The 21,338-nt window shown below is 42.2% G+C and overlaps 1 protein-coding gene and 1 long non-coding RNA gene across 21 annotated transcripts in view; one reads left to right on the plus strand and one right to left on the minus strand.

Annotated features, from left to right (window-relative positions):
* The window catches only part of Robo1 (roundabout guidance receptor 1), a 1,019,974-nt gene that overhangs the window by 626,285 nt on the left and 372,351 nt on the right, over positions 1-21,338 (plus strand). For 2 of the 15 annotated variants that reach the window (XM_006522965.2, XM_030249005.1), the window contains exon 1: positions 8,973-10,392. The exons of 12 other annotated variants lie outside the window; for them this stretch is intronic. In XM_006522965.2, the coding sequence (XP_006523028.1) occupies positions 10,338-10,392 (55 nt within the window). In that variant the 5' untranslated portion in view covers positions 8,973-10,337. Of the gene's footprint in view, positions 1-8,972; positions 10,393-21,338 lie in introns of those variants that run through there. One more of the 15 variants, NM_019413.2, reaches the window with a different exon arrangement.
* Gm29908 lies at positions 670-9,264 on the minus strand. Of its 6 annotated transcripts, none has more exons than XR_384961.4 (3): positions 9,186-9,264; positions 5,639-5,699; positions 670-2,655 (listed from the first exon to the last, which is right to left on the minus strand). It is a non-coding gene; the product is annotated as a predicted gene, 29908 (long non-coding RNA). The 6 variants fall into 6 exon arrangements; XR_003951922.1 differs by adding an exon at positions 8,307-8,371 and having other exon boundaries at positions 670-5,699; positions 9,186-9,235; XR_384959.4 differs by lacking the exon at positions 9,186-9,264 and adding an exon at positions 8,307-8,903.

Below are 21,338 nucleotides of genomic sequence, written 5' to 3' on the forward strand. Positions count from 1 at the left end.
ATGGGTTTTCCAGACAAAAATCTAATTTTTTTTAAAGAATGGCAATATGATTCACCTCGAAATTGACAGCATTATTCTTTAGCCATTGAAGTATTGAATAGGAGAGTTGATGCCCTCTCTTTAATTTCTCTAAGTGTATGGATCATAGCTCAACGAGAGAGGGAAGATAATTAAGCCATACTAATTTCTACTGTATAGCAAGCCACTTGTTGAATTGAGAAGAAAATAAAGAAATAAGGAATGTTAGTTAAAGTCACACGATTTGGGTACGTAATGATGAAGATGCGCCTCTAGACTGATTTCAGCTATGGTCTTTATGTGTGATTGTATAATGCTGCCTGTGAACAATTATGAAATCCAAGTATTGAAAAATCCATGTTTGTGATGAAAAGACACAACTAGCAAAAATAATGAATTACTTTTACATGTTTAGAAAAAAATCCCGATGTTGGGATTTATTGCCCCTCCTAAGATAAGAGTTTACTTTTTGGTGTTAAATAGCAAGAACTGTGAAATTCAAGCATACTTGTGAAACACAAACATTTTGTTTTATTAATTGCTTGTAATGAAAACAAATGGATTCCCTTGAACAAACGTGAGACTCCTAAGGGAAAAGAAAGCGATTTGCAGTTCAGAATTCTAATAATTCTTCATAGCTGTCTGCTATCGTTAACACTCATATATATTGCATGTAACACTGTAATTCTAAATTAATGACTAGAGCATTTCCCCCAAACCTTGGAGTAACTTGGGAAGTTGTTTGCATATGGGTAAGCATGTTTCATCAAACATTGTATCTGCAAGTAAGATGAAGTTCACTCACAATTTCACCGGGAAAACAACATCCTTCCATGACTTGCAATATCACATTTTGTGTGCCTTGCAACCAACTGAAACAAATTAAGAATCTAGCAATGAATGATCAGTTGCATCTAACTTATCCTGTTTATGTTATGGAATTTTGGAAGACTACTTTATAACATGAACATTCTATGCAAGAGAGAACATTTTGATTTCCTAGGAGTGGCATACATGTGTTTGCGTACGTGTGTCTGTGCTTTGTAGGACATAAACAGCCAGCATTATATTTGACAAGAACCCTCTTACTGTTCACACACCAGTCTACTCACAGAAGCTTGCAGTCTTACCATTCCACAACTGAAGAAAGTTGCACATAAGACTCCGAAACAATAAAACATAAGGATGAACCGTAAAATGCTCATCTCACACCTGATTTTTATCTGATGTGATCATCGCACGTTCTTGTTTCTTTTGTTTTCCAAATGACCTAAATTATACCATCTCTATGTTATGAAGTAAAATAATTAAAATCTCACTAGAACCCACTGTCATTGAATAAAGGAGTGCAAAATCTATAACTTCTAGTATAGGCTTCTAACATTTTTTTTTTTTTGGTCAAAACGTAAACAAGGTAACTTAGTTTTCTCTCCTTGTTTAAGTATTATAACATTGTGAGTATAAAGTACAATTTAAAAACTTTTTTCTGGAAGTAAAATAATTTTGTATGATGTTTTTGGTGACGAAGTTGCTATGCTAGCTGCAACAAGCGTCCCTTTCGTTTCAAAAATACACATGGGATACAAAAGGGTAATAAGATACGTACTGTACCAGGGAAATCCTATGTTCTACATGAAATCAAGCAGCTTTAAAGCACTATATAACGATAGGAAACTGAGAAGATGAGATTAGATCAAATCAACAAAGACTTTTGGTTACAATAATGGCGTTCGATGATTTCTCTTGGAATGTGGCCAGGACACTGGAGAGGGAGTCATTAAACTCAAGGGGAAATATATAATTATCCATGTTGTTAAGACAGTAGGTTGACATTTCATGTGGGTTTCAGCAGCAGTTGGTTTCTCGGCGACAATTGGGGGATGTGGATTCGGTATTTATCCACAAGAATGAGCGCCTCCATATTTAGAACCTGAGGCCTCAATCACACCAGGCGGCTATGAAATCCCAAAGTCCCAATTTAGCTTTCCAAACGTGAAGTCGTTTTTCTCTAAGGCATAGGAGAGAACATACTAATAAGGTTATAAGATAAATAACTTTCAAATTATTATGATCCTACACTTTCATGAATTATTGATCACTTTTGTTATTATTATTATGGATGATAAACTTGGAGATACCCCTTTCCGAAGCTATTGTTACATTAAATATTTAGAACTATTTTTTTGTTTACTAAGTTGGAAAATATCCCCTAACTAGAAAACTCCAATACATCTCAAGATGTTTTTCATAATACTTCCTTAAGGAAGTCATTAAAATAACTGTTAAGATCTAGGTGAAATAGTCAGAGTAAACAAATCTGCAGGTGGGACTAGACATACCCAATGTAGAAAACAAGGTCTAAATCCCACATATGCACCTCAGTCCCGTAAACATTTCCTGAAAAGTTTTCCCCTCCGTTGGAAGCAATGAGAACTCAAAAACACGTAACAGTTCTGTTAAAACACATCTGCAGAATTACACATAATGTAAATTACTTACAAAACAGTGTTCAAGTTGTGAGACTACGGAGCCTGGCAGTCAGCTGTCCAGCTGTTAGTTATGATCCCAACTGAAGAGAATTTTAACCCATGATGAGAATAGTATACGCTCCACCCAAGATATATCTGCGAGGAAGAACTCAAAAGACAGCAAAATCTTATGCTCGGCTAGCAATCTATACACACAAATCCCTCTTTGTGTTTTCCAATATTCTTTGGATGTCTTCACACACAATCAATATCTGTGTGTATGCCACCTCATTGGGTCTAAAAAACGAAACATTAAATCACTTTGAATGCTCTGAATATGAAATTAAAACTTCAATTCCATGTGGAGCCGAACGTGAAGCAGATGTGTGCGATTGTGTGCTTCTCAGCGTCCCTTTCTCCTCCTGAGTCATGAGATGAAACTACAGCTCTAGACAAAGCTTACACTCTGGTAGCTGCACTACCACCAGATCTGTACAAGCAATGCTCTCTTAATCAATCACCTCTGTTTGTCTCTCAGAGACCGGTGTGCAGATAAAAGTCAGGACCATCAGCTCAGACAATGAGGCTTCCAGGCTGAGCTCAGCCTCATAGATGAGCCTTTGAGTAGCTCTTCCAGCACAAAGGAGAATGATATCAGGGACTAACCTAATTACGCTTTATGCCAGAGATTAAATGCGTTGAGATATAGAAAGTACCTAGAAAGTTATCACAAGCAGATAGTGCTATTTAAATGCTGGTCTTCACCAACCAAGGAGTGTACAGGGAGGGATCCATAGCTCCAGATACACATGTAGCAGAGGATGGCCTTGTCTGACATCAATGGGAGGGGAGGCCCTTGGTCCCCTGGAGGTTTGATGCTCCAGTGTAAGGAGATGCTGGAGCTGTGCTTGTTTTCTTATAGAACCCAGGCCCACCTGCCTGGGGGTTTGGTGGGGTGAGGCATGTCCTAGGAAATGTTACTCTCAGTTTCAGAACTCTCATGTATGAGAAAGTTAACCTGTAAGGCTACTTCTAGCTTCAACATCACACTCTTTAAGATTTGGTGACTAGTTCTCCGTTCTTTGTTTCCAAATAAGCTCAAAACAAGCAATTCCTTCTGCAGCTAGAAAGTCAGTCATGACCTTATAGAAATCCAGTGAGTGGCAATTAGAACTAGATAAATGATCAAACCATATTATCAGAGAAAACCAAGTTTAGAATATACAAGTATGTTCATTAAATATGCACTTTTTGAGACAATCTATACATAGTTAAATAAAATCTACTTTTACACACGTTTGATAAACATTTCAGCGTAGGTTAAGGACCAGGCATTGTCTTAGATGCTGGGAATCTGAGTGGAGAATCCTTGGACTCTGGTAACATCCCATGTTGAGTGGACTAGCCAATAAAAACAAAAGGAGTATGTCATATCTTATATGGGGATAGGTGCTCTGGAGTCAAATGAGAGGCTTTCTCAGAGCATGGGCACTAGCCTGTAAAGATATGAGGTTAGAGAGAGTCTGTTTTGGTTTTATTGTTTTTAAAATGACATCTGAGAAATCTTCGTACCATTGAAACCCAAGAGAAAGGAGATTGAATGCACAGGTTTATGGAGGTGAATATTAAACACAGGACAATGAGTATTTCTGATGTGAGTGGTTGTCTGACTCATTTTAGTGATAGCATGGAGACCTTGGTGTTAAAGTGAAGTAAGCCAAGGCTAGAAAGACTCGAAAGGCTATGACCAACTGGCCTTGGAGATTTCCTGAAGGGCTCATACTCCTAATTGGATGTGGTAGTGAGGGTGGGGGGTGGGGGGTGGGGGAGGAACCACTGGAGGGTTCTGCACAAAGATTTAGTTTGTCTTGCAATATAACAGGTTCTCTCTGGCAGCTTTATGAAGAATGACCCAGAAGTACAATAATAGTGACTTCAGCCCAGTATGGATGGCTGCATGGCTCTTTTTAACCCCCGTTTCCTGCCAAAGGTCCACAATTTTGAAAGGAATCGGGACACAATTTTCAGATGTGGGACCATGCCTGATAGTGGTCTTACCCAACACCACAGTGATGTTTACCCAAGACCCACATTTTCTCACAAAGGTTATTTGCATGTTAAAGGCACTGAGAAACCTCAGAATGTGTTCAATCCAAAGTCTCCCAAGCCTATTCTACCATGCATCTCCTTTTTCTCATGTGCTCTGGTTCAAAACAAGCTGGGTTCAAATATAAGCCCATGGCGTCTGGGCCATTGAACTCGGAGTTAATCTTTCACTCCCCTAACCCCATCTTTAAATTGGGAGAGTAATTGCACCTCACAAGGCGAGAATTAGATCAGATAATGTTTGTAAAGTGCCGCAAACCATTCCCTTGGTTAAGGCCCACTTTCCTGTGTCCTCTTATTTGCATTCTTCAAAAACCAACCATCTGTGAAAACTAAAGGTGTAAGTTTTAATGAGATTCATTGCGGTTGAAATGGAAGGGCTCAGGTTCTACCACCTAGCGCCCAATTTTAGAATCTCTGCCTTGTCCCAACAGGCAGAGATGCTCAGAGGCAACACAACTGTAATAGTTTCACAGCATGGTATCTCATTGGACTCCTCTTCCATAGGCCTTAGACAGCTTTGGGGAGAAGAGGCCATATTAGGGGTATCAATGGGGTTCTTTTCCACCTTTGAAAAGTTCCATCGAAAGTGTTGCATTTGCTATTCCCAGCTACTGGAATCTTTAAGACAAGTGGAAAGGAATGATGCCAAGAGTCTTCTCTTCCCAGGGCTTATCTGGTTTGGAGGACATACCTGTCATAAATGCTAGAGACATATCAAAACATTACAGTTGAAATATGCCCTACGTGAAATATGACCTAAGATTTCAACATACAAATAAATGTCAATTTGTTTACCATTTTATTAATAATACTTATGGCTCTACTCCGATATGGGGATATGGGACTATGTGTCCAAACTGGGAGGGGGGGATAGTCAAGCATGCATTTTAGATTAGTATTTTAGATACCAAACAGTGTATAGATAACCCAGCAATTTTGTGTAAAAAAAAAAAAAAAGCTAAATAAGCTGCTCTTTCCTTAGGGATGGTATCTTAGAGTAGTCAGCAGGGTCTTCCTGCAGAGATCTTGCCAGACTGCCTTACCAGATCTGCTGGAAGTTGTGGTGTGCATCCGGTGCTCCGTGATTGATGCTCAGGTGTCTTGCTAGGAAGAAAGAAAGGCAGATGCTCTGGTTTACAGTTTCCTCAGGACTCTGTTTCTCCTGGTCAGAATACTCCAGGATCCCCGGAGAGACTCTGGGAGTTTTGTTATTTCCTGAATTCCTGCAACTGCCCCCTCCTCTCCACCTCCAGGAAAGATAAAATCAAATCAGAGGAAGTGAGAAATCCCTGTAGCTTTGGCATCTTGCCTCTCAAAAGCCCCCCAACAATAAGACTGTTATCGGAATGCATTAATTTCAAGTTTCTTCAAACGTCTCAAAGAGGCTCTGCGAGATCCTGAGTTTCAGAAGCCTCACTGGGGGTCAAACCTCAGCAAATGGAACTTCACAGCACACTGCTCTCTCCCGCCCTTCCTTTCTGCCCCCTTTCCTCTCTCTCTCTCTCTCTCTCTCTCTCTCTCTCTCTCTCTCTCTCTCTCTCTCTCTTTTCCCCTCCAACTTTAAATCTAGCATACAATGTAATAGATTTCATTATGGCACTCCCCACAGACATTCTCACTGAAGTGATCAGAACTGGATTTTTGAATGTAAATGAAGACACGTTCTCACCTTGATTTTTTTGTCTCCTGGCCAATCTGGAATGCATTCCAGCTTTAATGACCATGGCCAAGTTGCAGGGGACCTGTGTTGAGTATGTTTCCTACTCACATGTAGATGATACACGTATACTCACTATTCTTCATAGAACACACTAAGAGCATTTTGGACAGTCTTTCAGGTACCTTAATGCTCAGTAACAAAGTCAGGATAGTGGCAAGTTGCTATGATAAATCCAACCCCGGAACTATTCAGAGCTATCAATTGACCCAATGGCTCTCTTCAGTTTTTACATTTTGGGGCAGAGTCCTCTCTAGAGCCAGTTTTATTCTTGCTGTAAGAAGAAGAGTCAGAGCTCTTTGGGCCCTGAGAATAGGCTTATATTTGCATCTTGCCTCGACAGCATCTTTAATTTGCATGTAGATGTTCACTCCGGGGTTGTTTGGATTCACCTGAGTGGGATGATGAGTGGGCAGGTCGAAGAAAGGAGTTAGAAACCTTTTCCATCACTCCACCTTCATGTGCACCTCTTATGGGTCCCTAATACCGTCTGCATACAAACTCTTAATTTAGATGTTCATTTTACTGTTATACTTGACAGAATACTCTTAGAAAACACTCTGGATGAGATTCTCTAATAGTTCTTTCCCGGTGGATACTTACTGTTGTCTCCCTAGATAATTTTATCGTTGAGGCTGGAACAAAGGAGTTTAATGGTGTAGTATACTGAAGCTGAGAAATAAAAGTTAGTATTGGTATACTTTCAATCCAATGGAAATGTGGTAGGTGTTGAAATACATTTAAAAAAAATGTTTATCTGTGGGGCTGGAGAGATGGCTCAGAGGTTAAGAGCACAGACTGTTTTTCCAGAGGTCCTGAGTTCAATTCCCAGCAACCACATGGTGGCTCACAACCATCTGTAGCAAGACCTGATTCCCTCTTCTGGTGTCTGAAGACAGTTATAGTGTACTTACATATAATAAATAAAATAAATCTTAAAAAAAGACACATTTTTAAAAAGGTTATTTGTATTTTGTGTGTATGCATGTGTTTGAGTTTGTGTGTGTGTATATATATATATATATATATGCACAGAACATGTATACAGGAACCTGTGGAGATCAGGCAAGGGCATCAGATGGCCTAGAACTGGAATTAGACAGCTGTCTGCCCATCACAGGCTGGAAACAGAACTAGGATCTTGCAAAAGCAGTAGGCACACTTTCCCATTGAGCCATAAGGTGAAATAGGGCTTGAAAGATCTCAGTGATATTGTGAAGACTGGGAGATACACTAGGGAAACAATGTAATAGGGACTCTTGCACAGAGTCTACTTTCTCATACTGGTGGCAGAACCTGTGTTTAGCATGCAGGAGCCCCTACCTCTCTGAACAGGAGGTCCAACACACACACACACACACACACACACACACACATGCACGCACACACTCACACATGCACACACACATACTCACACACACAAATAAAAGAAAATAAGAGGATATATCCTTCACTAGATGGAACTTCAAAATCTTCATTTAAAATCCCCTTGACTAACTTGGGGATTGGAGATTTTCGTTTTCTCCTCCCCTCCTTCATCATGCTAAGCTTATTTATGTTCTATTCCTGGGGTATCTTATCTTAAAAGTTCATTTTATTCCAAGGAAAATTTATTTTCTCTGTTTCTCACCAAACTATCTTTTCACAGATACCAAATCAATGTATGTCTCTTAACATTTACTGCACGTTTCTTGTTTTTACTGCTGAAAAGATTCTGGTTAGAATCTTTGACTTCTTATCTTTGGCTTGTTTACTGAGTTTTCAGTCAGCTTTCTCAGGATTAAATTGTGTTTCCTTTTCAAAGGTAAGGTGCTGTTAACCAGGTTGTCTTTTCACAGACAGTTGCTCTGAGTTCACGGGCCACAGAAGCCATGACCCAAATGAGCACATGGCTCTTTGAAACTTGCAGTTTAGGTAGGCAATGCAGGCAGTCAGTTAAGGGAAACCTGGAAAAGTCCAACCGTCTACACAAAATAAATTCAAACCCTCCTCACCTGCCGTCATGCCACCGGCCATAGTTGAAGGCAGTAAGTACTCATCTTGAAGTCATAGACCATAGCTTTGAAGAGAGTAACTTATTAATAAAAGCGATAGCTGTGTCAACAACTGCAATTTGTAGAGCCTTCCGCAGATATTATATGGTTTTCATCGTGTCATAGGCAATAATAACAAAAAAGAAAACAACGAATTTGTGAAAACTTGTCTGTCAAATATCCCAGGCATGTTTCATCTCGGGCCTAATTAGCTTACTCATGAAGTAGCCCCACAGGCCCCATTTTTTTTTTCTTCAGAAGAGAGAATAAAGTTAGTATGGCCACAGGTACCTGATACCCTCGGATTTGGGGTGGCCCAGTTTTTGAGATGCTAAGAGCCCATCACTGCAAACTTTAGATTAATGTATTACCACCCATCTGTTACTCTTCTTTAACTGTTGAGTCTCTAATATCTATAAGCTACCTAGACTCTCCTGTAAACATAATGAAGTCTCCAAGACCTAAGCCTTCACTCCTTTCTACAGGACCGCCAGCAAATTCAATAAAAAGAGAATATCCATCCACTACTATATTTTAGATAATTTACACTTTCCTAAAGCCTCTTTGCTGAGAAAGCAAATAAGTTTGTTTGTTTGTTTGTTTGCTCGTTTAAAGAGAATATGGGGGGTGGTGATAGTGGTAGTGAGTGAACTTCTTTGGAAGTTTACTGCAATTCCCTAAATCGGTAAAGAAGAGGTTAAGAGGGACCTGGAGGATTTTGAAGTCTTTGGTTTGGGAGGTTCCATTTGGAGAAAGGTGCAGGGGAGCCTGAGATGGAAAGGGACCCAAAACAAGTTCTTATTCGTTGAGATTTCTGCTTCTGAGTCGTTGAAATCTCACCTGAGGGCGCAGTTGGGCGCTCCAGGCATGTGGATGGAAATATTAACACGCAGAACTTGTCTGAGCAGCGCCAGTGAGGGCCTGGCAGGGATCGAGCGTCCCCTTTAAAGGTTCCCGAGCCGGGCTGGAGAGGGAGGAAACCCGGAGCAGCAGGGACTGAGGGGGAAACCCACGAGCTGTCGAGCCGAAAGGAGGCAGCGTGAGAGCAGAAACTTCAGACGCTGCAAGCTCCCAGCGGAGCTCGGGCGAGCCTCGGCAGCATCCTCTTCCTCCTGCTCGCTCTTTCCCACCAACCCGGGGCCGCCCGGAGCAGCCTCTCCGAAGCTTCCAGGAGCAAGGAGTAAGACTAGCCACCCCGGGAAGTTTGGGCTGCAGCTTGGTTCGGAGGTGCGTTACACGCGCCCCAGTAGAAGCAGGACCCGGGACGATGCTGGGTGCTGTGCCGGGCTGGGGGCGCCCGGAAGGCGCTCGTGCATCCGCGGTCCTGTTGCTGTCCCCGGTGCCCTCCGCATCCCGCGAGTGATGGGAACAAGGGCCCGCCCAGGCAGCCGCTGTCGCCGTACCGCCCCTTCGCTCCCTCCTGGTGCGCAGAGTCACCCAGGCGCACCCCGTGAACCTAGAGACTGTTCTCCCCAGCTGCCGCCGCTACCTTGACTGCAATCTCCGCCAGAGGGGGGTGGCCTGCTACTCTCTGGCTCTCCGGTAGACGGAGGAGCACTTTTTGGGGTGCATCTCTTCCTTTGCTCTCACACCCCAACTTTGCAATCGCCGCGCAGCGGCGCCAGGGCACACGCTGTGGAGGCGCACGCCGGGAGGCTCAGCAGGACTGTGGAGGCAGGAAACCGCACAACTGCTCCTCGGTTTAGGCTCTTTGTTGTTCGCCTTGGATGAGCCTTGGAAGTGGTTGAGCCTCTTCAGAAACCCGGAGCTAGGGAAGACAAACCTTGGGCTTTTTCTTTGCAAAGGGATTGACAAGCCTCCGGAAAGGTCGACGAGAAACTGCCCTGCAAACTCTTGGCGGATTGACTCACGTTGCTTATATTAAGCCTTTGTGTGTAGGGTGTATGGTGTGTGGCTTCCATAAATTTGGAGATCTCCGCTTCTGCTCCCTTCTCTTGGCATGAGACTGTATGCAGGACCTACCCGAGGACAATGATCGCGGAGCCTGCTCGCTTTTACCTCTTTGGATTAATATGTCTCTGTTCAGGTAACCTGCGCCCTCCTTCTTCACCCTTCATCTCTTTCGCTGGTCCCCACTCCACTCTTCAGAATCGGACCCTCAACCCTGAATTGACTCTTGGCGACCTCTCCCTTCTAAGGCCAGAGGGGCTCGACCCTTCCAGAACTTCTACAGGGAAAGGTTTCTAGTTTCGCGTTTGAGGTTGTCCCCTCTGGCCTATCACCCCAAACTCTCCTGAAACCATCCCAAACCTCTCGGTAGACCTCGGCCTTTCGCCAAGTTCAGGGCACGCCCAGCTCACTCTGGGCAAATGCCTGTCTAAGCACTTGGGTGGTAGAGGCAGCGGGTTGTTTTGGGCTCTTAGGATTAGGTCAAATGAGTATCCCCCATCTGAGGGATCCTTAGGGGGTGCTGGAGTGGAGGGGCAAGCGGCACGGAGTGGGGGTGGGGGGTGAGGGGGGCTTGTGATCCTCAATCCCCAGCAATCCAAAATCTGGTCCCGGTCCCCGTCCCGCCCCACCCCCCCACCCCCCGTTTCTGAGCTCAACGGGTTGTTAGAAGTTGTTTTATGTAACCAAAGTCTGTAATTAAATTTGATTCTGAAGAAACTTGAGGAAATAACTCCTTCTCGTGGTAGGATATAAACTAGCCACTGCCTGACTGGGTTTAGAAAGAAAACAGGCGCTTGCAAGTAAGTTGCCTGGTAGTCCTCATTGGCGAGACAGAGCAGAAGATTGCCCTTAGTGTTTGTAAGATGAATAGTTCTGCAGCTGCATATGAAGGGTTGGAAAGATGCAGTTTAAGAAACCTTCTGTCCCAAGAGAAGGAACCGAGCGGGGGCTGGCAAACAGTTTCCCTGTACCCTTTAAGAATCTTCAGCTATGGATGACTGAACCATAGACCCCAGTTCTGTTTCTTCCCTCTTGGTAGATTCTGGTTTCAATCATGGATCCTGTTTCAGTCCTACACACACACACACACACACACACACACACTGCACCTTGGGAAATTATAGCCACATACTAAGCCAGTTTCAAGTTGCATTAAGGCCTAAAAGTTAGAGTCACTTGATTTGCATAATTATGAAATAATTTTTTAAGCTAGTTTGAACATTTGTGGTCTATAGTGATTCTTTATGTTTAGATCAAAGGTTTTACTTAAGCCAAGAGGCTACAAAAAGAAAAAAGAAAAAGAAGAAAAGAAAAGAAAAGACCCACAAGAGCTAAATGATAGTAAATAAAAGCCTAAGAGAAGGTAAGCTCCCGAGAGAAGCTGTTTGGCTGAAAGTTAAAAGCCCCATTTGAACTAAGTTAAATAGGAAGTGTAGTAAGTTGTAACTCCTTTGAAGAACACAGAAATTGAAATTTCAGCCCTTGACGATCTGTCTCACTGTGGATGGATGAGAAGATTAAACTAACTCTTTTGGGGCCCTGTCCCCCACATCCAACTTCCCCTTTCTGTGTGGCAGCCTTTCTTCTCAGTTTGCATATCTAGATGATGGAACAGTTCCCCACCCTCTACTCTCAGCCATGGATGCAAATCAAAAAACCACGAAGATCTGCGAAGATCTGATCTATCTCGCTCCCTCGCTCTCTTTCCTCTGTCTCCCCTTAGTTTAATTTACAGCCTCAGATACCTTTGAGATTTTTTTGTTGGTTCCCCTTTCTCTGTGAAAGTTTGTTCACTGGTGTAAAGGGAGGTGTCATAGTGATGGATGGGTGGAGGGGCAGATTCCTGAAGATAGGGGGATTAATGGTCATTAGTCACTGTGGGAGCTGAGTTTGTGTATGTTGGGACATTTTATCATGGCTGTAGATTAAAGATAGGGTCACCCTAATAGGGTTTCACAGCAAGCTGGTCCCGTCAGCCTTCAAACCCCGTCTTCACTTGGGAAATATATGTGTGTGTGTGTGTGGGGGGGGGTGGGGGTGGAGGCGTGGAGTCTTCACTCATGTTTAATAATGTGGTCAATACTTAATGTCAGAGATCTGAACCTGAGTAGATAAGGGGTGTGTTTAGCATCTTACGGCTAACATGATTCCTGGGGTCTCCTTCACAAACTTTCAGTGGGAGCCGTTGGTTTTTGCAGCTCTCAGGTTGCTTTGCCAAGTCCTAGGCCAGAAGGGCCCATGTAGCTGTTACCTCCCCACTCCCGTTTAACCTGTAGCTTAAAAAAAAAAAAAAAAAAGATTTATTTATTTATTTATTTTGTCTATGAGTATATTCTGTCTTCAGACACACCAAAAGAGGGCATCAGATACCATTACAGATGGCTGTGAGCCACCATGTGGTTGCTGGGAATTGAACTCAGGTCCTCTGGAAGAGCAGTCAGTGCTCTTAACTGCTGAGCTGTCTCTTCTAGCCGTAACCAGCAACTTTTATATTTCCTGCCTACCTTTTACTCATGGATGCTATTTTAAGTCCAGATATGAGGCCAAACCATTGGACTTCTAGGGCGACCCCATGACTCTGGGCTGTTGTAAAACACCTCCATTGATTTGGAGAAAAAGAAGAAAAAATATAGCAAAGTTAGGTAAGTGACTCGTAACCTGGGTGTGGGCAAGACACCTGGTAAAGGAATGAATGAAGTTCTTGAAAGATTGTGTTTCGTGTTTTGCCTCCAGCCCTAGATCACAGTCTATCACTTGTTAATGGAGTGTATTTAAGAGAAATGTGGTGAGCTTAAATAAATCAAAGTGTACCAAGGGGATAAGGCGCCTTCGACAAGATTTAACCTGTAAAAGCATCTATTGATTGTCAGTTCTTTTTTTCTCCCCTTTTTGTTTTTAATACTGGCTGCCAATTTAACAAAGTCTACAGTTATCTTCAAAGAGACTATAAACTCCATTTTGGTGTTTTGATGGCGTATTGAGCATTAAGTACTAAGGTGGAGAGTGTTTGCTTTTCTAGCCTTAAAACAAAAAAAAAAAAAGAAAAGAAAAGAAAAAAACTTAGTGATCTAAAAACATGAGACTTTTCTTCTGTGAAGCTAAAATTTGGGGGTAAAGTGGGCATTTCTTTGGCAATTTGTTTTTAAGGTAAATTTATCTAAGCACTTGTTATATCCGTGTTCTTGTCTGTGGGTGTGAGGCGAGGAGCAGTAGCTACCCTAAGAGCAAAACAAAACTGTGAAGTCTCTCAGGAACGAGTCGCATGTTCTGTCACAGACATCTTCTTCTGAAGCCCTTGGCTCAAACTTTCTTTCAGTGAAGAAATGATTGAATTTCCTATCAAGCTTAGGGTGAGATCTGAATTTCAAGTGATGTGACAGTTGCCCACTGCTTTCTCCTTCCCTGGGAAGGTTATGTTTCTCTCCATATCATGTGGAACACAGTTCACTGTTTGAGACAGGTTCTCTCTTCCCTGTTCTATCTCCCCTTCCCCTTCCTACTCTCTCATTCTTCCCTCACTGCCCCTCCTTACATGAGTTTTGGTTACTTCAACCCATGGTGATTATTTTTTTAAAAAAATTTTAAGATATATCATTATTATGTGGGCCTCTGTTCCTCTGTTTGTGTGTGTGTGTGTGTGTGTGTGTGTGTGTGTGTGTGTGTGTGTGTGCGCGCGCGCGTGCGATAGATACTGTTCTCATGCATGTGCGAGATACTGTTCAGCTGTCATGGTGTGCACTTGGAAGTCAGGGGACAACTCTCTGGAGTTGGTTCTCCCCTGCTTTCCCTTTGATGCATCGTGTCCCTTGCTTCTCATGCATTGTGGTGTGCTGTACACTAACTGGCTGCAAGCATCTGTGGGAGCCTCCTGCCTCTGCCTCCCAAACTCACCATATGAGTCCTAGGATTACAGATGAACTACCAAATCCAACCTTTGTACATGGGTCCCGGGGGATGGGGGTGTCATCTTCCTGTTGTCGGGCTTAGCTTGCTGGCTCATATTATTATTTTTTAATTTTTAAACATACAAACCTAGCATTGGAATCCAACCTTATGTTGAAAATCCAACCTTATGGATTGTAGATATAAATACTTAAATAATTTTATGTCTTTGAAACATCTCTATTCCCCAGATAGGTTCTGTAACACATAAGATTTGTGGTTGAGCCGGTGTAAAAAGAGACCGTTTACCTGAAGATGTTTTTCTTACGTTTTACTATGACGAGTGAAATGCTCCCATGTCAAAGTGGTATAAAACGCTCCATTTCAGCTCCCAGTGACAGTTCTTTACTTATTTTGTAGAGTGAGCAGATTTCAGCTGTAACAATGTTTATAATGGAAAATAGCTGGGACTCAGGAACGGGGTTGGAAGGAAATTTAGGAAAACTTTATTTAATAAAGGTCCTAAGTGTCCGAGGCTTCGGATGTTAACTTCTGTGCTCATAAAAGATGCTAGCGCAAGATTTATGTCAATTTATGTCAATTTCCCACATTTATTTTCGTGTGTGATTGTGGCCTATGCTTGTGTATGTGTATTGTACACATGTTGTCTGGGGTGGGGGGACATCAAGTCACCTATTCCATTTCTTTCTGCCTTCTTCCTTTGAGGCAGGTTCTCTCATTGAATGTGGAGCGAGGTTGTCAGCCAGCAAACCCTGTGAGCCCTGTCTAGGCTACCCTCAGTGCTGGGGTTACAGGCCCTGCCTTGCATTTTGTGTGGGTGCTAGGGATTTGAGTTAAGTCCTTATGCCTACAAGCAAAAGCATGCCAGATCATGTTCTTAGACCTTAATTGCTTTAAAAAATTTTTTTCAGTTCTTATCACAGATGTAAACCACACTGGTAACTTGATTTTTTTTTTAAGTTGGGAATTATAAGGAAATCAAAGTTAGGCCTAAGGTAATTACATAATATGTAAATTTGGGGATAAGAAAAGGCAAAGAGAAAAGAAAATAGAAATCTAAGTTTAGAGAAATTTAGTAGAGGATGAGATCTGTAATTTTGAGTGGTTTTTTGTTGTTGTTGTTGTTGCTGTTGTTCTTTTGTTCTTTTGTTTTGTTTCTTTGCTTGTTTATTTTGTTTGCTTGATATGGGGTCTCATTGAGGAGCCCAAGTTAGCTGCAATTCACAGAGATCAAGTGCTAAGATTAAGGCCTGGGTCACAGTATCTGGCCCTTAAATAAGTCAGAAAAGTGTAAGGTGGGGACCAAGCTTAGTGGTAGGGTGAAGACCTATCTTGTGCAAGGCCTTGGGTCTAATCCCCAGCTACCATATATTAATCCAGACACACACCATTCTAAGTGGGTCCCATCTATGTTCCTTGACCACACCCAACCAGGGAATCAACGTGGGAGGAGTATGGATTTCTGAAAATCTGCTACCAGTGTTTGTGCCCTGTGTTTAGCAACAGTGTGAAGAATTAGATCTTTTTTTTTTTTTTTTTTTTTTTTTTACATTTTACGAAAGTAAAAGCAGTAGAAGCCCGTTCCCAGCTTTAATGCAGAGAAAGGCTTTCCTTCATCCTGCCTTTACTCATGCTTTGGAATCTTGACTGCTTCATATGTGCCAAGGCGCAAACACTGACGTTGTAGTTGTCTGGGGCAGCATACCTCTGCTTAGGGGAGGTGAGTAAAGTGACAGAAGGAAATGATTTTAAAATGAGATGGCGTTCAAATTCCAGGGTGAGTTGGGGAACATTGCGATGACTTCTAGGAGTGTCTGAATCACAGACTTTCACTTGCAACATTATGAGAACCCTACGGCAGAGGTGTTGTAGGTTAGATGTTTGTTTATCTGTACTTTATAGTTGCAGAAACATCATAGAGGAGTTGGGAAACACGGATGAAGCAGGGATTTGAACCAAGCTTGTTCCACATTCTTGATGAAGGTATATCGCCCAAGTCGAAAAAGAGAATGGAAGAATATAATTTAAAAAAAATTATGGCTCAATCACTTTTTACTTTATCCTGTGTGAGACTGTGGTTTGAACACTTAGGACTTTAAGAGGGGGGTGGGGGTGGGCGCTGTGTTTCCTGTCGTTAAGAAAATGGGTTTTCAACCTTTAGATCACCCAGAGAGAAAGTCCATTCTTCACATCTAACTAGATTGTATTCTGCTTTGACCCCATCTGGGCTGGAAGTGGGGGACTCGTCAAAACACGGTCCGCTGGAGACACAAATGCATGTAGATCCCAAGATGTGTTTGGGAAAATGAATGCTATTCTCTTTCACCCACACTTCAGGAGAGATTCCCCCCACCCCCACCCCCTCTGAATCTCAAGGCAAATAATTGGCACTTGTCAGGGAAGAGCCCGTGGAGAGACAATCATGTCCCCTGTGGTTGCTCTTATCCTCTGCGTGAGCCATGGGCTGGCAGTCATTTAGCAGTAGATGAGCCTTCTGGTTGATTGCTGATCACAGATGACTCACTTCATGGTTACTGATCATGGGAGGGTTGAGCATTAATACCTGGTTGATCAGCTGGTTAGAAACTGCTTATGCATAGCCAATAAAGTTGCCATCCTGTGGAGATCAAAAGACCACCTCCTTGGCAATTCTGGATTAGAATGGTTTCCCTTTTCTCTACCTCCACTTTCAACCCTTTAGTTCAATCTTGCTGCTGACCAAGAGGAAGCCAAAAAGATTAGAGAGTTCAGGGAGGTAGCTTTGATCTCCACCCCTCTCTTTCTCCCTTGCTATTCCTAACACTGGACGGTGTCATGTTGCTTCCTTCATGGGAGAGCTAAGCCTCATTACCCATTGTCCCAAACAAGCTTCTACAAATGTACTTCCTTCTTTTCTTTGCCTTACAGACATCTTATGAGAGTGTCTACATTTAAAAATATTTGAACACCATGACTGTGCATATTTTTCTGATTTCATTCATGAAGAGAAATCCGGCTGTGGCCACAGCTGTGCATAGCTTAGAATTGGAAAAGGAATCGTGCTTGCGTTGCACTAAGTTTTCTTGTGGAGGTAACATGCGTAGATGACAGAGAGTGAGCTAGTTGATCAAGTCTGATGCTACGTGGTCTATCTGTTGAATGCCTGTCTCCCAGTTTGACACTTAAGTGCAGTGTTGAAAGCACAATCAGGTTACAACAGAGTGCTATGGTTTAGTGGTGAGTGGGAATATGTTTGTGTGCCAAGTGATTGATTGACATGTATTGTATAGGAAGTAACCAGCTTTGTTTTCTAATAAGGCAGTATATTCAGAGGATCTAATACAAACAAACAAACAAACAAACAAACAAACAAAAACACACACCATACTTTAAAAAGTACTTCTAGCAATAGCAATTCAGTCTTACACTTTTCTTTTGTTTCTTTTCTTTTCTTTTTTTTTTTTTTTTTTTCCAGACAGGGTTTCTCTGTGTAGCCCTGGCTGTCTTGGAACTCATGGTGTAGACCAGGCTGGCCTTTTGAACTCACAGAGTGCATTTTTCAAAAATGCTTGTGGTTGGATTTTATAAAGCAGGCAGTCATGTATTCCTCTTTTCCGTCTGGACAAGGCCTGAGAACAGGGAGCCACTCTTCCGTCAGCTGTGGAGGGAGCCTTCCCTGGACACTCCCCTAAAATCCTGACATTAGTTGGAAGAAGTTCTATTTGAAACTATTAGGTGCCAATTTATTAGAAAGAAAGAAAGAAAGAAAGAAAGAGAGAGAGAGAGAGAGAGAGAGAGAGAGAGAGAGAGAGGGAGGGAGGAAGGAAGGAAGGAAGGAAGGAAGGAAGGAAGGAAGGAAGAAAGAAAGAAAGAAAGGAAGAAAGAAGGAAGAAGGAAGAAGGGAGGGAGGGAGAGAGAGAGAGAGAGAGAGAGAGAGAGAGAGAAGAAAGAAAGGAAGGATACCTTTATTTTTATTTTATTTCTGTGCTTCTCTGTTTGTTTACCATGTGCCTACAGGAGCCCTCATTCCTCTGGGTTCAACTTTCTTTTCTTTTCTTTTCTTTTCTTTTCTTTTCTTTTCTTTTCTTTTCTTTTCTTTCCTTTTCTTTTCTTTTCTTTCTTCCTTCCTTCCTTCCTTTCTTTTTTGTTTTTGTTGTTGTTGGGTTTTTTTTTTTTTTTTTTTTTTTTGAGACAGGGTTTCTCTGTATAGCCCTGGCTGTCCTGGAACTCACTTTTGTAGACCAGGCTGGACTCGAACTCAGAAATCCACCTGCCTCTACCTCCCAAGTGCTGGGATTAAAGGCGTGCACTAGCACTGCCTGGCTTGGGGTTCAACTTTCTATTGCCATCTCCCTATAGGTTCTTCATTGAGTGTGAAGAAAAAAATATTTGAAGAAGAAAATTGCTAGATATAATTATTTAATACTTTAAAAAATCATTTCTGGTATGTGTCATCTCCTATTTTAGTTGTAAGCTTCAAGGACCACACAGGAGATGATTCGCAGATGGTCAGGAAGAGGTCAGAGCTTGCTACATGGGATTGTTGTTAATGTACCATTTTGGGAAAAAAAATCCACTTGTCCTCATTTCTGCTCTGTAGTCAATAAGAAATCAGAACCCAGAACTGAACCTACCAATGCAATTTTGTGTCTGTTACAGTTAGCTTCAGTTGTCAAGTTGACAGTATGTGGGAAAAGGAAACTTCAGTTGAGGAATTGCTTTTATTGCATTCGCTGTGGGCAGATCCATGGAGCAGTTTCACAATTATTAATCAATGTAGGAAAACTCAGTCTACTGTGGGCGAGACCATCCCTAGGCAAGTGGGGCTGAGAAAACGATCTGGAAGTGAAACTGGAACATTCCGTCAAGCAGAGTTCTTCCAGGGTTTCTGCTTCAGGCCCTGAGTCTAGGTTCCCACCTTGATAGCTTGCCCTGGCTTCCCAACATGATGGACTGCTTACCTGAAAGCAAAGGAAACCCTTTGTCATCCCCCCCTCCAGTCCCCCCCCACCCCTGCCCTCAACCCTGTTTGGTTTGGTCAGTGTTTGATCACAGAAACAGCAGCAAACTAGAGCAGTATATTGGTGTTCTTTTCAAGGCTGAGTAGCCTCAGGTAATGCTAGTGAGAGAGACAAAGCTTCATAATTTTATCTCCTAACTTAACCTGTATTGTTACATTTTACCACTTTAGTGTATGATTTTTCAAAAAAATATCTTTTTTTTTTAAAGTAACGACAGACGAACTTCTAATTTGGCTCAAGCAATGCCTCTGCCGCTTTTGTATGAAACTAAACCTATGTTTTCAGTTGCATGGATCTAAAGCTGATTTTGGTGCTTTTGTATGAAACTAAACCTATGTTTTCAGTTGCATGGATCTAAAGCTGATTTTGGTTATTAAGGCTTGCTTTAGAAGGCAAGCTTTATCACGCCGAAGTATCTATCACTGAAATGATGTTTGCTTGTATAACAAAGTCAGTTCAAGCGCATTTGTTCATGTTAACTACACACCTCAGGGTACCTTTAAACTGTTTCAGCTTCTTGCTTTGTGAAGGATTTCAGTCACTCCAGACCATTTAATTAGCAAGTTGTATGTATAAAAGTAAACTGCCTGAGATTGCCTGTGGGAGATTAAAAACTCATCAGTCGCTCCCTTTCCTATCTGGAGAAGCAAAAGTTCCCCAGCAAGCTGTTATTAAAGCTTACTACTCTGATTCTCATAAGCTAATGAGCTGCTTCAGTCCAAATTTCCTTAGCCTAGGCAAATAGTGGGACAGTAGAAGAGAAGCCAAGCCTTCATCAGGACTGACCTGTATATGAGAAAGGTACTTGTTCTTTGAGGTCTTTTGCTTTTAATCTCCATGATTTCTGATTGGATCAAACTTGCATGAACTCAGCTTTCCCTTAGATTCAATATGACCAGAAAGGAAAGGAAATATAGTGGGCTGTTTTGTCTTCAACTACTGGGAGATTAGCACTCTTTTGGAAATATATAATAAATATCCTTTCACGTGATAAATACCCAAGTGTTATTAATTAAATGATTAATTAAATGATGAACCGATGCAGTGTTTGCCCAGTTGTGTACACTGATTCTGAAGGACAAGGAATCAATAACAATGTCTCTGATAAAAATAGTAGTATTGATAAAGTGAGAAGTTTATTGGGTGTTCAGATCTACTCCGCAAAGTGCTAACGTGTCTTATCTTCTTCTCACTTCTAGCAGCTCAGTTCAGAAGGAATGTGCGCTGCTCTCCCTATTTATCAATATGGAAACGAGGTTGAGACAGGTTAAGCTCCTCCATTGTCATCAGGCAGTGAGTTGGAGTGAGGATTTGAAACCAACCTGCCTGTGTCCGAAGCCTTGTCCTCAGTGTTAAGCATTTTAGGATACATTTATTACACCAAGATATGTGGGCTTTTGATGTTTGTTTTTGTTTTTTTGGAGGGAACTGGGCCGTGATACCAACTTGATTTAGTTCCTTGTTGGGCATTAATTAGGTCTCTATGCCTCCTGTCCACATTTCCCTTCTGCTGTCAAATAATAACTTCTATAGAGAAGGAGGTACCCTGGCGTTACATGCCACAGAGCACACACTAGCATGGCTGTGTAAAATTCAGTCCTGTGCAGTTTGGGGAATAAAGTTGAAATAGGAAGACCCACGTAAGTGTTATGAGGATTCCATAAGTGAATCGGAGTTAGCCCCTTCCTGCACCTCCCCCAGGACTAACGTTCTCTTAGAAAAAGGGCATTGAAATTGAGTTGCCTTTAGTTTGGAAAGAAATCGGTGGTAAGATGTGACCCATGAGCTGGTAGGAAGGCCATTTCCTTAGCATGAGCATATCTCCAATGACAGATTTCTGAGAAAACAAAGAAAAAATCTAACATTAAAAAAATATATCGCCGGGCGTGGTGGCACACGCCTTTAATCCCAGCATTCGGGAGGCAGAGGCAGGCGGATTTCTGAGTTTGAGGCCAGCCTGGTCTACAAAGTGAGTGCCAGGACAGCCAGGGCTACACAGAGAAACCCTGTCTCAAAAACCAAAAATAAATAAATAAATAAATAAATAAATAAATAAATAATCCAAAACAGCTGGGCAGTGGTGGCACACACCTTTAATCCCAGCACTTAGGAGGGAGAAGTCGGTGGATCTCTTGAGTTCGAAGCCAGCCTGGTCTACAGAGTGAGTTTCAAGACAGCT

The sequence above is a fragment of the Mus musculus genome, chromosome 16 (assembly GCF_000001635.26).
Source record: "Mus musculus strain C57BL/6J chromosome 16, GRCm38.p6 C57BL/6J".
Lineage (NCBI taxonomy): Eukaryota > Metazoa > Chordata > Mammalia > Rodentia > Muridae > Mus > Mus musculus.